Below are 16,060 nucleotides of genomic sequence, written 5' to 3'. Positions count from 1 at the left end.
AGGTCGAATGATTATCTTAGACTGCTTATTGGTAGATGCTGAGGTAATTAAATTATTATACACTCTTCAAGATATTATATACCATACATATATTACGTTACTGGAAAATTCTAATCATATATTTTTTTAAAAGCATGATGCAATACACGCGGTTATTCGGGGTCAAGATGCAGACATTATCACATCAAAAGTCAAGGTTGATCATATTTACGAGATTAGTAACTTCTTTGTTGTTGTGTGCAAGCCAAATTACAAAGTTGTTCCGAACCCTTCGATGATACATTTTGCCAAAGCTACTTCATTTTTAGTTGTTAAAAAAGATATTCCTGAAATACCGCATCAAAAATTTTATTTTGCCACTTCCGAGGAATTGGAAGAAAGGCTAGACAAAATTGAACTAGTTTCAAGTAATAATTTCTCATTATTTTTATTATCTAAATTTCTTAAACCTTTTTTTGTTAGATCCGAATATCACGGGTGAAATCCATCACATAATTCCACGACCGAATCATGTTGAACATTGGAGAATCATAAACTAAATAGCGGAAGCGTACCTGATGAATCCATGACGGTTGGTCTTCCAGATCAACACGTATTTCTTTGAGAGTCCCTTCAGTTCTCTCTGGCTCACTCTGACGACGGGATATCAGGAATGACAAGAATGTTACGTGTGACCTGGGGACCAGCCGTATTTATAGAGAAACCCTAGGTTACCCTAGTGGGCTTCCTATTTCAACCCATCACTGAAATAGAAGCCCATAATGAGTCTACACATTAAAGGCCCACAACCTGTTAGATACATTAAAGCCCAATAACCGTATACCAAATTAGATCACTTTTAATGGGCCATCTTTATTGACAGTTCACAACACATAATTATTTAACATATAAGCCCAACGTTGGATTAAGGATCCAACATATTGGATTAAAGATCCAACAATCTCCCACTTGGGCTATATGTGCAACCTTATAATTATGTATCGCAAAAATAACCGAAGGAGCTCAACTTTACTGTCATTACCAAATTGTATCTTATAACCAATCCGGTCCATCAACCATATCAACATAGGATCAAAGCGGCATTCACTACATCTATCGTAGTTATACCCATCAATGGTCACGTATATCGATACAACTAAACGACATGGATCATGAAGTGGATGTGTAGTATGGAAATTTCATGTTATGTGACCTCAACATGTCTATTTCCATTTGGTCCTCCTTAAACCTTAGTGAGATCAAACCATATACTAGAAAAAACAGAGTCTAAATAAACCAAAACTTAATTTCTGCAGAAAACCTCAATAATCATAAATAAACCAAATATGTCTATAACATAAAAGCACTAAAAATAGCAAAACAACAAACTCCCACTAGAACTGAATATCCTGAGCTGAAATAACACCCATATGAGCAGTGTGCTCGTGAAACACTTTGGGTGGTAGTCCCTTAGTAAGCGGATCCGCAATCATGGAGTTTGTTCCGATGTGCTCGATAGACAACTGTCTACTCTGAATTCTTTCTTTCACAACCAGGAACTTGATGTCGATGTGTTTCGACTGCGTGGAGCTCCTGTTGTTGTTGGAGTATAGTACAGCGGATTTGTTGTCACAATATAACTTGAGTGGTCTATCAACACCATCTATTATGCGCAGCCCAGTGACAAAATTCCGCAACCATATCCCCTGATTGGACGCCTCATAACAAGCTACAAATTCTGCTGTCATGGTAGAAGATGCTATAAGAGACTGTTTAGCACTCTTCCAGGAGATAGCACCTCCAGCCAACAAATAAATATAGCCTGATGTAGATTTCATACTGTCTTGGCATCCAGCAAAATCAGAGTCAGTATACCCGATGATCTCGATCTGATCTGACCTCTGATATGTGAGCATGTAGTCTTTTGTTCTTTGTAAGTACCGCAGGACCCGTTTAGCTGCCTTCCAATGGTCCATCCCTGGGTTGCTTAAATATCTGCCTAACATCCCTGTAATGTACGCAATATCCGGACGCGTACAAACCTGAGCATACATTAGACTTCCTACTGCCGAAGCGTAGGGAATCGTCTGCATTTCCTTTTCTTCAAAATCATTCTTAGGGCACCGATTGAGACTGAATTTGTCTCCCTTAGCCACAGGAGTATCACCTGGTTTACATTCCTGCATGCCATATCTTTTTAGAACCTTTTCGATATAGCTCTTTTGTGATAATCCAAGAATCCCCCGAGAGCGATCTCGAGATATCTGGATTCCTAATACAAAAGAGGCGTCACCAAGATCTTTCATCTCAAAATTCTTAGCTAGAAATCTCTTGGTTTCGTGCAATAAGCCTATATCGTTGCTGGCAAGCAAAATGTCATCAACATATAAAACCAGAAAAATACACTTACTCCCACAGAACTTATGGTATATACATTCATCCACCAAATTCATTTCAAAACCGAACGAAATAATCACTTAATGAAATTTGAAATACCATTGTCGAGATGCTTGTTTGAGTCCATAGATGGATTTCTTAAGTTTGCAGACCAAATCATTTGCGTCTTTGGACACATAATTTTCTGGTTGCACCATATAGATCGTTTCCTCGATGTCACCATTGAGGAACGCAGTCTTCACATCCATCTGATGTAACTCAAGATCAAAATGTGCCACTAATGCCATTATAATTCTAAAAGAGTCTTTCGTGGAAACCGGAGAGAAAGTCTCTTTATAGTCGATGCCTTCTTTCTGTGTGAAACCTTTTGCAACAAGACGAGCTTTGTACCTTTCCACATCACCTTTCGAATCCCTTTTGGTCTTAAATATCCATTTGCAACCAATGGGTTTCGCACCTTCTGGTAATGGTACAAGGTCCCAAACGTCATTATCTTTCATAGATTTCATCTCTTCATTCATGGCATCGATCCACATTTGAGAATCAGAACTTTTCATGGCTTGAAGGAAGTTGATAGGATCATCTTCGTTCACTCCAATGTCATCCTCATGTTCTTGAAGAAATACAACATAATCATCTGGTATTGCACTTCTTCTTTCTCTGGTGGATCTTCTTAATGGCATATGTTCTTGAGGTGGTAGAGTTTGTTCTTCTGGAACAATTTGTTGCGCAAGGGGTGTTGGAATCGATCTAGGGTTTAAGAAAATAATTAACGCTTCGGGAAGCGGCGGAATTTTAAAAATTTTCTTTTTCAAGTAAAAACAGTTTTTACTAACCTAGACAAGTGCAAGTACATGTAATTAAAAACTAATATGAGCTAAGAAGTTTACTAACCTTTCTTGAAGCTTGAATTTTGAGAAGCTTTTGGAAAGTTGCAACGCTCGTCTCCCTCGCAGCACGTCTCTCTTCCTTTCATCGGCACCTCAAGCAACCACGAAAGTTTCTATCACTAAATCACTCGAAATAAAGGAATTAGTGAGTGGGCACTTTTAAACACGACGACTCGAGAACAAGTCTCAGAGTCGAAGAGCTAAAACCACTAGGTCAAATGAGGACCTAGGTGCCAAAACAAAAACCGAAAATAACTAGAGGGAGAGAGAGAGGATCGGCCACAAGGTCTAGAGAGAGAAGCTCTCAATCTCTAACTTATGTGGGATGACTAGAATGAGAGGAATGAGGCCTCTATTTATAGGGGAGGCATGAGCAAATCTTATTTCCTCTTTTCTACCCATGTTGGACGTTCATGACATGTCATGCAAGTCCTTGGATTTGTTTCCTCATTTGTTCTCTCTTAGTTGGCCGAAAATGCACTTTCCTTCTAAAGGAAATTTGTTTCCTCTTTTTCTTTTGGCAAGTATCTTCATACATCAATGCACAAAATAAACTCTCTTTCCCACTATGGCATGAACGAAATTCAGCCTTATTTTCCTTGGGTTGGACGAAATTTGAGCTTCTAGAAGGAGCTTCTAGATGTTTCTTCAATTGTTCATGACAACATAAGAAAAGCCCATTAAGAATTTTCAAGTAAAATTCTATGAAATGAAATTAATCCTCAAGGCCCAATTACACTAATATGGCTGAGTAATATTTATTTCATTTGTCATCATATGACAATGTCAAAAATAATTTATTGACATTCATTTCGTCCTATGTCCAAAAAGACTAAAATACCCTTTTGACAATTTTCGTAAAACTTGTCTCGTTTTTGTTTTGACTTAGCTTCTAGTTTAACTATTCCTAATCGATGTGATTCGTGACAGTGACCTCATGGATCCAAATGAACAAAGCTTGAGCTAAACACTTGGACTCAAAAGTTCACAAACCTTTTCCAAGTTTAGCTTAATGCCAACTGACTCCACTAAAGAGTTGACACTGAAAATCTCTCGGTTCAAATGAATTTATTTTCTACTCAAGAATTCAACCAAATTATGATGAGCGGATCCACTGAATATTATCTATGTTTACCCTTCATGAATGTCATCAGCTAGTCGGGATTTACTAAATTACTATTTTACCCTTCTAGCTGTTATTTCCTCAACTCCTTTGTCGCTTGTGAATAAGTTAGAAACAATGCATTGACGAGGAGCTAACAAGTCACATTGTTTCATCCAAAAGAGTCAGGACTCAATTTGGACACTGGCCAGTTCATTTATTCACACTCCAAGGAACAAAGCATGAGGTGACATACATTGCATTTCAGCAATCTTGTACATGAATTCCATATCTATGAGAACTTCACAAAGTTACTCATGACAGACTCACAACTTAGTACTTCACCAATAGGCCTTGTTCGGAATGACATAGTGAGTCCGAACTCTGACTTTCTCAAATGAGAATACTAAGGTGTGAAATGGCATGTCTCATTTCAGGATTAAGGTAAGCATGATGCAATTCATACATAGTGACTTCGAGACATAAGAGGTTAAATGGTTTGTTCTTATATTGTCTCTAGAAGTGCACTGGTCAATTCAGTACCTTCGGAAGATACCTAGAAGAACTATAGAGTCCCCAACTCTCAATGCCTCATAACCAGACATCATAGATTCTTCTAACAATCATACTGAGGTCAATAGTCCTTTGACCCTAAGATTGCGAATATATCGTTTTAAGCAAACTACGAAGAGTTTGTTCATGCAAATCTACATTTGTCTCTTCGTAAGTTGTTAAGTTTGTTTATGGACTAAAAGACTAAGGTTTTATCATAAAGCTTCAAACAAAGAAGAATGAATGAACGTTTCAACTTTATTAATAATGAATAAGCAATTACAAGCAAGAGTCTTCGTAAGACTATATGACATCAAATGTACATAAATAGATACTACTACTCTTCTTGTGGGCACCATTGACAACAAGGGGTTCCCTAATATTGTCTTGAATTGAGTCTTGAACAATGTCAGGAGTAAAGTCATGATCATTGTCAATGTCACCTATGGGAATATTAACATATTCCTCTTCCAAGACAAATTTTCTTACCGTATCTCCCCCTGCAAACTCGACATCCTCAAAGAATTGAGCATTTCCTGTCTCGAAAATTGACCTAATTGTGGGATCATAAAACTTGTACCCCCGGGATCTCTCAGCGTATCCAACAAAATAGCAGCTCACAGTCTTTGAGTCCAGTTTCTTTTCATTAGGCTTATAAGGCCTTGCCTCAGCTGGACATCCCCAAATGTGCATATGTTTTAGACTAGGCTTTTTGCCCGTCCAAAGTTCGTAAGGTGTTTTGTTTGTTGCCTTAGTTGGAACCCTGTTAAGGATATATGCTGCAGTCTTTAATGCTTCTCCCCAGAGCGATTCAGGTAAAGTAGAATGACAAATCATACTTCTTACCATGTCTTTAAGCGTTCTGTTTCGTCTTTCAGCAACACCGTTCATAGTGGGCGAACCCGGCATAGTGTACTGTGGGACGATACCGCATTCCTCTAGGAATTTAGCAAACGGTCCTGGACGTTGTTCACCTGAACCATCATATCTACCGTAGTACTCACCACCACGATCAGATCTGACGGTTTTAATTCTTTTACTGAGTTGATTTTCAACTTCAGCTTTGAACTTCTTGAACACGTCTAGTGACTGTGACTTTTCATGAATGAGATATATGTAGCCATATCTTGAAAAATCGTCTATAAACGTTATAAAATACTGCTGACCATTCCAAGAAGATGTTGGAAAAGGTCCACAAATGTCTGTATGAATAAGTTCTAAGACGTCCAAAGTCCTGTTGGCGTCAAATCTCCTTTTATTGGTTTGTTTTCCTTTTATGCAATTTACACAGATGTTGAAATCCGTGAAATCTAAGGGATCTAGAATTTCGCATGACACAAGTCTCTCTATTCTCCTTTGAGAGATGTGACCTAATCGTTTGTGCCATAACGCGCCCGAATTCTCGCTAGTTAATTTTCTCTTTACACCTCGAGTACTTAAATGCAAGGATTCATTAAATGAAACATTTATCTCAACGGAATATAGATTATCGTATCCTGATAAAGAACCGGAACCAACCATATTTGAACTGTGAAACAAACTAAATTTTCCATTCTCAAATGAACAAGAATAACCACATTTGTCCAAACAAGAAACATAAATCAAGTTCCGTCTAAAAGACGGTACCACAAAAGTTTCATCAAGATCCAAATAAAATCCAGTCTTTAACAATAATCTAAATTTTCCAATTGCTTCAACTTCAACCTTCTTGCCATCGCCCACATAGATGTATCTTTCAGCATCATTTGGCTTTCGGCAATGGAGGCAACCCTGCATAGACACACTGATGTGAGTGGTTGCACCAGAATCCATCCACCAGGTGTCCTTAGGTACCGAAGCTAAATTAACCTCAGAACAAACCAAATTAAGAAGCATACCTTTCTTAGCACGCCAAGCGTGATAATTAGCACATTGCTTCTTTACATGCCCTTCAGCTCGACAGAAGAAGCAACCAGTCTCCTCAGGATTGTCTGGTTGCTTTTGATGTTTCTTCTGAGGTGCTGTATTTGCAGCTTCCTTATCCTTCTTTCTTTTCTTTCCCTTGTCCCTGCTCTTAGAGGTCGAGGCTAGGTGAGCACTTTCTGTCTTATCTTGCTGCAACCTTTCCTCTTCCTGAACACAATATGAGATGAGCTCATTAAGAGACCAAGTCTCTTTTTGACAATTGTAGCTCACCTTAAACTGGCTAAATTGTGTTGGAAGAGATATAAGAACTAGATGCACTAGCAAGTCCTCAGAGAGTTCAAGCTTAAGTGCTTTCAGCTTTGAAGCAAGATGAGACATTTCTAGTATGTACTCCCTGATATTGCCTTTACCCTTATATTTCATTGAAATCAGACTTGTCAAGAGCGTACCAATTTCAGACTTTTCGTTCTTGACAAACCTTTTCTCAATATCAGCAAGGAACTCCATAGCGGTTTTGATACTATCGGACATCGTGCCCCTGAATGCTTCCGGAATGGCCTTCTTCATGATCATCATGCACATGCGATTCGATCTCTCCCACTTTTCCATCTCCCTCTTCTCATCAGAGGTACTCTTGTCCGTAAGTGCCGGAGGAGCTTCAGTTCGTATCGCCAGGTCAAGATCCATGACCCCGAGAACAATCAACAAGTTCTCCTTCCATGATTTGAAGTTGGAGCCATTCAGCAAAGGAATTGAATTGATGTTGGCAGAAATATTTCCAGGAGTCGTAACTGATACAAAGAACAATAAACAAATAAACAAACAAGCTCAGAGAAAAACCTAAACCGAAACTCAAAATTCAAATTCAGATATGGTAAAAACCCATCTCAAGATATCGTGCACTCCATCAATATTATGTCTTTGGACAAGAATAATGACTTGTAGGTGATATCTTGGTGCACTAATCAAATACTGATAATAATGAACATATCAAATAATAGATCTTCCTTTGGGCCGATCTAATATTCACATGTAAAACCGAAGAATCATCACGTATTTATTAGCGCAAACATACATGCAATAAAGTTAAACATTTACCTTCCTTTGGGCCGATAAATATTCACCAAAAAATTACACGTACAAAAACTTTTATATTTTAAAATAAATAAATTTCCACAAGAGAGGTCACTTTGGTGACATGTTGCGTTAATTAATTTATTTTAAAAATATATATACTAAATAATACCATGATTTGAATTTTTTTTTTTTTTTTTTTTTTTATATATGTGGGCTAAACCCACAACTTAAGCAATCAAGGCCCATTAGGGTATTAATCAACGCAGCTACCCTTTTGCACGTCTCTGCCTGATGCTTAAGAATCCATATACCAAACTGAATAAAATATTTTAATATGCATAGCTGATATACCGAAACCTAACAACCTGGAGAATTCTTTGTCACGATTTTCTATAATACTGATTATATCAAAGAATTGAACCAGGAAACATTAAAAGAATAAGACAAAAAAAAAATGTCTCACGCACATTATTAAAACAAAACTGAAAACAAGAGTCTGGTGTATATAGGTATATACTAGAAACTGATATCAAACCTGATGAACAATATGCCAAAAAAAATTAACTTTATACAGAAACCTATATTATAGAAATTCGTGCAATATAGTATACAACCACTGATGAGTTGTAAAAAGAACAAACATTCGATTAAACATAATTCCTGATGATATCAAATAAAAAATACCATGACCATAAATTGCACGAATTTGCCAAAAAAAATTAACTTTATACAGAAACCTATATTATAGAAATTCGTGCAATATAGTATACAACCACTGATGAGTTGTAAAAAGAACAAACATTCGATTAAACATAATTCCTGATGATATCAAATAAAAAATACCATGACCATAAATTGCACGAATTTCAATAAAACCCAAAGTATCCAAAAAAAATGATAAGCAAAAGACTAATAACAAGACTGAAAGCCTTATACCGAAATTGAAACTATTATGCATATGTATATATATGCGATTGAAAAAAGATATATCCAGAACTGAAGGATCCATAAAATTAAAGCTGACAATCATCGATTTCTTTATTCCGAATTTCCCCAAAAATTCAAACATGATAGGCTCTGATACCAATTGTTAGATCCGAATATCACGGGTGAAATCCATCACCTAATTCCACGACCGAATCATGTTGAACATTGGAGAATCATAAACTAAATAGCGGAAGCGTACCTGATGAATCCATGACGGTTGGTCTTCCAGATCAACACGTATTTCTTTGAGAGTCCCTTCAGTTCTCTCTGGCTCACTCTGACGACGGGATATCAGGAATGACAAGAATGTTACGTGTGACCTGGGGACCAGCCGTATTTATAGAGAAACCCTAGGTTACCCTAGTGGGCTTCCTATTTCAACCCATCACTGAAATAGAAGCCCATAATGAGTCTACACATTAAAGGCCCACAACCTGTTAGATACATTAAAGCCCAATAACCGTATACCAAATTAGATCACTTTTAATGGGCCATCTTTATTGACAGTTCACAACACATAATTATTTAACATATAAGCCCAACGTTGGATTAAGAATCCAACATATTGGATTAAAGATCCAACATTTTTTACTATATTCTATTGAACTTTTATTCCAATATGTAGACGTGATAGGAGTTCTAATATCCGTTGAAGATTTGGAGAAAAGAAGTGTTTAACAATACCATCACATCCCGACGGAATGTCGTTATCAAGACTGATGAGTATGTATATATATAATAATGTATTATTTTTAGTTATACTTATATATATGACTTAATAATTTATCTTCAAATACTCGATTGAATCTATCAGGGACAATAAACTACAATTCACTTTACGGGGATATAAAGCAGAACAATTTGACGAAAAGATTCTCAGAACGCTTGAAGGACCAGTAGTTTCTGCTTTCACCTCTCTCTTAGTTAAGAAATTTGCAGGTATGCTATATCATATAAATATAGTTAAAATCATATAAAATTATTTGAAGTTGTATATGATATAGCATACCTGCAAATTTCTTAACTAAGAGAGAGGTGAAAGCAGAAACTACTGGTCCTTCAAGCGTTCTGAGAATCTTTTCGTCAAATTGTTCTGCTTTATATCCCCGTAAAGTGACTTGTAGTTTATTCTCCCTGATAGATTCAATCGAGTATTTGAAGATAAAATTATTAAGTCATATATATAAGTATTATATATATATATATATATATATATATATATATATATATATATATATATATATACTCATCAGTCTTGATAACGACATTCCGTCGGGATGTGATGGTATTGTTAACACTTATTTTCTCCAAATCTTCAACGGATATTAGAACTCCTATCACGTCTACATATTGGAATAAAAGTTCAATAGAATATAGTAAAAAAAAAAGTTTAAGAAATTTAGATATTAAAAACAATGAGAAATTATTACCCGACAATAGTTCAATTTTGTCTAGCCTTTCTTCCAATTCCTCGGAAGTGGCAAAATAAAATTTTCGATGCGGTATTTCAGGAATATCTTCTTCAACAACTAAAAATGATGTAGCTTTGGCAAAATGTATCATCAAAGGGTTCGGAACAACTTTGTAATTTGGCTTGGACACATCAACCAAGAAGTTACTAATCTCGTAAATATGATCAACCTTGACTTTTGATGTGATAATGTCTGCATCTTGACCCCGAATAACCGCGTGTATTGCATCATGCTTTTAAAAAAATATATGATTAAAATTTTCCAGTAACGTAATATATGTATGGTATATAATATCTTGAAGAGTGTATAATAATTTAATTACCTCAGCATCTACCAATAAGCAGTCTAAGATAATCATTCGACCTGTATGTATATAATGATTTCTCCACATTCTACAAACACGAATAAATTCACATCTTTTGTCTTGGTCTGAGGTCTTTAATAGGTGTTGCCATGATCTGAAATATCAATACAAATATATTAGAAAATAATGACACACAAACACTGTTGAATTTTTATTGTAACAGAATAAATATTGATATTTAGTTTGAGTTATTATTGTAAGACAATTTGATGGTCGTGTATTTCTTATGAAGTCAGTTAAAAGAGTTTCTTTTTAAAAGAAAACATCGTGTTCTAAAATAAGAAGACGTTATTATGGATAATTTAAGAGGGATAAAATGAATGTTATTATTATTATTAATGTCGTTGTTGTTGACGTTTGGTGAAAGGGAGTTGAATGTATTGGGCAACAAATGTAAACTGTATACTTCTGTTGCCATTTGCAGAAACTCTAATGAATTGAAAAGAAAAGTAAAGAAAAGAAAAAAAAAGAAAAAAAAAAGAGAAAGAGAGTAAACAAAAAATTAGAAGTAACGGTAAAAGAGTTTAAACATGAGACATGAATTGAGAGAATATTGATAAGAGTCAGTGAGAGAGTTAGGAGGAAAAGAAAGAAGAAAAAAAAAATCTCGCCAAAGCTCGATCTCGACGACAATTCAAGGTGATTTCCAAAACTAATTACTATAAGCAATTTCTCGTATTGAATTTCCAAGAACATTTCAATGGATTATATAGAGCGAGTATTTTGTTTAAAAAATTATTGGAAAGAAAATAAAGATGACTTTTTTTTTTAAATCGACTTGGTATCTTAGTGTTAGTCTAACTTATTTTGAATATTATAAATCTAATGATCTGAGTACTAATGGTTATGTGTTTTTGAACTTTGACTGATCACGGAGGCGAGGAAAAAAACACTGGAACATCTTCATTCGAATGTTTTTATACTTTGAAATTGTTGATGACTTTAGACAAACCCATAATAAAAAATGAGAACGAAAATAAAAACAAATATGGTGGGGTTTGAGTATTACCTAATTTGTGTGTAGGTTTGAAGACCACAACAAGAATGGTGGTCTGATGGAGTGAAGTGCATATGGAGTCAAGTGTGTATATATGTATATATTAAGAACAATGTTTCTAGAGAAGTAGTTGGGGTAATGGACCGACAGGGTAAAAAAAATCAATTCAAAAGAATACGAAAAGTCCATATTAAATGAATATCTTGAACTTTCTTTTCTTTTTCTTTTTCTTTTTCTTTTTCTTTAATTTTCTTTTTTCTTTCTCTTTTTTTTTCTTTTTTTTTTTCTAAAAAAGGTATTGAACTTTTGATACCGAAGGACATTTGGTAATTGCTCCATATAAGGTTTTTTTTTTTTTTTTTTTGAGGGAGGGCTTTATAAGTAACCAATGATACAAGATCGAATATTTACAAATATGAGGGGTTAGACAAATATAAATATCTATTTTTAGAACCACACAAACACACCCCAGAAATAATTAAATGTGAGCATTGCGCCCGCCGGGATTCGATCCCGCGTCCTCCCCTTGGGAGGAGAGTGGTGTTACTACTTGGCCCAAACAAGCTTGGGTAAGTATTTTTATCTTTCCTTTTGGTAACATAGAATTAATCGAATGAATATATACTTCATGACATGCTTTCTCCGATACAAAAAAAAGGCAATTTTTTTTTTGTAAATAAATTATATTAAATTGTGTAAAATTTCTTTGTAAACAATATTCTTCATATGATTATGATACTTTTTTTACTTCCTCACTTATTAATACATGCAATCCATGTGGTATTGTTGTTCTTGACAAAGCAACATGTAATTGTCCATGTGTAAAAATTTCACTATCTAAATACAAACCAACTTTTTTTTTTAACGATTGTCCTTGACTTTTATTTATTGTCATGGCGTAACATATTTTCATTGGAAATTGTCTTCTTTTCAAAGTGAATGGCCATTTTGATTCATGAACGGTCATTTCAATATGTGGAATATATATTTTTTCATTATAATTATCTGAATTGATAATTCGACCTTCAATTATTTTATCTGTTAATTGTGTTATAATCAATCTTGTTCCATTACATAATCCAGTTGACTGGTTTAAGTTCCTTAACAACATGATAGGAGTGCCAATTTTAAGATGCAATTCACGAGGTGGCATGCCACTAAAATTTAGAGTGTTCAAAATTCAGGTGGATACAAAAGGTTTAGCTCATCTATATTTTCAGTCGATGATAAAATAGTGTCATAATTGTAACAAAATTTTGAGTTGTTGTGGAACCAAAGATAGTATGTATTCATTAATATCATTTACTGTTTTATTTGTTGGAGTTACTATGGCTCTTTCTCTAAAATAATTCATATTGTTGTAGGTAGCGTAGAAGTCATCATATATTACGGATGAGATAGTTTGAATTGGATTTCAATCATATTTAATTATGAATTGATCAGGTATTTGAATCCATGTAGCATCTTCATTTTCAGGATCTTCAATTCCTTCAATTGTTCCATTTCCGACATCTAATATCCAATTTGAGAAACAATCAATCTTTTGTTTTTCGGTTTCGGTGATTTTATTACAACTTAATCTCACATTTTCTTAGAGTTGTAAGACGCGAAAAATTGGCCACAAATAAGAGTTATTAATTGTTGCTTCAATAATTTCTTCTTTTGTTCCTCCGGTTATAATAGGTACTATTTGTCGGAAATCACCACCTAGCATAGCTGTCATTCCACCAAAAGGTTTGTTTGTATTATTTTTTATATCTTGTAACGTTTTATCTAATGCTTCAAAACAATATTTATTAGTCATTGGTGCTTCATCCCATAAAATAATTGAAGTTTTTCTATTAATGTGGATAATTGTGTTCCTTTTTTTTATATGACATGTTGAAAATTTATCAACAGATAAGGGTATTTGAAATCGTGAATGAGCTATTTGTCCTCTTGGTAGTTATAAAGAAGCAATTCCGGAAGAAGCAACAACTAAAATTATTTCATTATTTGATCTTATTTTTGTAATAATTGCATTTCGTATATATATTTTTGTTGGGGATTTAAATTTTGTACTAAGATTTCATTTTCTTCTTTAAGCGCATCGATATCTTGGTTTAATTCTTCCCTTAAAATTCTGTTATTCAAATCATCAACTAAAGATTTAGGAGGAAGAGGTATATTGAAGTGCGTCAAGCTCGAAGAATTAAGATTAAGAAGATTTTCTAATTCATATAAAACAAAGTTTTTCAATTCTGCATCGGGAATCTGAAAATTAATGTTTTGGAACATGTTTCTTACTTTCTATAAAATGTTATCTATCATTAACTTCCAACATTTTTCAAACAAAGAATTTGGATACTTAATACTGCAGAAGGGCAATAATATAACAAATAAATTCCGAATTTGAGGAGATGAAGAGAATGCATAAGCATCCATTATTGATTCTTCTCATTCTCTATCATCCCCTAATATTCCCAGTGCATAACACGCAGCTTGATTCGTTGGATATAATAATTGTGTGTAGTTCCTCGTAGCTTCTCGCTCCTCTTTGGTGATTTAATAACAGTTTTAGATAATATAATTCGCCTGAACTTGGATGCACATAAAAAGTTCGACAAATAGTATGTCCTTTACTCCAAGGGAATAGTATGTCCTTTACATAGTATGTCCATACTTTGTCATTTGGTTGCCAAACATATTCTTTTGGAAATTCACTGTATTTTAGATGTTTAGCATTTGGATTTCTTTTATTCATTTTCATCCATTTAGTCGGGGTTGTTTGTGTAATTCCTGGATTTCTTAAAACATTATGAAGTTGATCATTTGATCTAAATATAACATTTTGCATCGATGGTAAATGAATTGAAATCCTTTGTACAACTGGATTTCGATGGTGTATGGAATATTCTAGTAATCGCCAAATAGATTCGTACGGTGTTATAAATCGACAATTAATAAAGTTTTTTACCTCATCAACTTCTCGATAATTTTTTTTCCGGTATTATCAACGACGACATTTTCTTCCATCACAGCTCGAACTCTATCTGGACCCTTTGTTAGATAAACAAATATTTAATCAACATTGATTGAGAACATACTTCAACATTTATATGGGCTAAAAACATCATACATAAATCTTTATTATATGGAACAACGTGTCTATTATCTAGTTTTATTCCATGTCGTTCGACTGTGATATTTGAATCTCTTCGTTTATAATGCACAAATCCTTTATCATCAATTATTGTGTGTGCTCTAAACTGTTTAGGAAAGTTTTTCGAGCAAGTTGAGTTTTTCCATACATTGAGCATTTGTTTTGGCAACACCACATGGTCCATGCATCATGAATTCAGTAACAACATTATATTCCGCAATATTATCAATTGAATATGGTATTTCAGCTGAAATTAACTTGTCAATTTTAGATGGCTCGTTAAGTTTATATATCTGATGGGTGCACCAAAAATAAGAACTGCGAATGCGGCAAACCCATTTTCTGAAATTCCACAACATACATATCAATATTGAAAATCAAATTGAAAAAGATAAGTTAGTGCAACAACAAAAAAAGTATTTTAGGGATTAAAGTGAAAAATTTAAACGAAAATGTACTAACCTGCCACTAGAACGCCGAAAATATTATTATTTTTTATAATACTCAGCATTTCTTCAAGTTTCATCTTAAAAATTTTGCTAATTATATCAGGTCGATCTTCAGGTTGTTGACCATTTATTTTAGAGAGAGCTCTCTTTATTTCAGGCCACTTCGGATCGCACGTAAATGTTATAAATAGATCAGGATTTCCGTAATGCCTACATATCGCCATTGCATCTTGATAATTTTGAATCATATATCTTGGACTTCCAGTATAACTGGACGGTAAAATTACTCTTTTACGTATTCCTTTGCCATCTCTATCTCCTCTTCTGATGGCATCAACAATTCCTTGATACATTTTTTATCTCAATTTTTTTTTATTCCTGTAATCTAATCTTTCTTCTTCCACACATGCATATGCATCAACTATGTATTGTTGAAACAATTATCTTCCTGCTTGTAAAATTATATATTTTTTTATTTATTCGTTCTTTTAGTTGATAACAACAATATTTTCTCATTGAAATCTTTTTTCGTTTTGATTCACCTTCATTGTTATTATTTAATTTTTTATTTGTTATGTGCCCGTCTTCTCCATATGGAAAAAGAATCGGATATTGCAAAGCCATGCAAGGCGGATGTAATTTACTTACTCTTTGAAAACCATTAGATTTACAATCAATAATAATATCGCGACTTCCTTCACTATCACCAATATATCTAACAATTAGACCACTAATATCTCGTGAGGC

At 34.3% G+C, this 16,060-nt stretch overlaps 1 protein-coding gene across 1 annotated transcript; it reads right to left on the bottom strand.

Moving 5' to 3' along the window:
* Positions 1-6,572: 6,572 nt before the first annotated feature.
* Positions 6,573-9,342, bottom strand: LOC149390599 (uncharacterized). The gene is made up of 3 exons (XM_089620918.1): positions 9,089-9,342; positions 6,798-7,616; positions 6,573-6,690 (listed from the first exon to the last, which is right to left on the bottom strand). The coding sequence occupies exons 1-3, from the start codon at positions 9,099-9,101 to the stop codon at positions 6,662-6,664; spliced, it is 861 nt and encodes a 286-aa protein (XP_089477044.1). The 5' UTR covers positions 9,102-9,342; the 3' UTR covers positions 6,573-6,661.
* Positions 9,343-16,060: the final 6,718 nt, after the last annotated feature.

This window comes from Urtica dioica, chromosome 7 (genome assembly GCF_054948205.1).
Source record: "Urtica dioica subsp. dioica isolate 48M chromosome 7, U.dioica_male_clone48M_v1_H2, whole genome shotgun sequence".
Classification (NCBI taxonomy): domain Eukaryota; kingdom Viridiplantae; phylum Streptophyta; class Magnoliopsida; order Rosales; family Urticaceae; genus Urtica; species Urtica dioica.
This window is presented reverse-complemented; position numbering and strand designations above follow the sequence as displayed.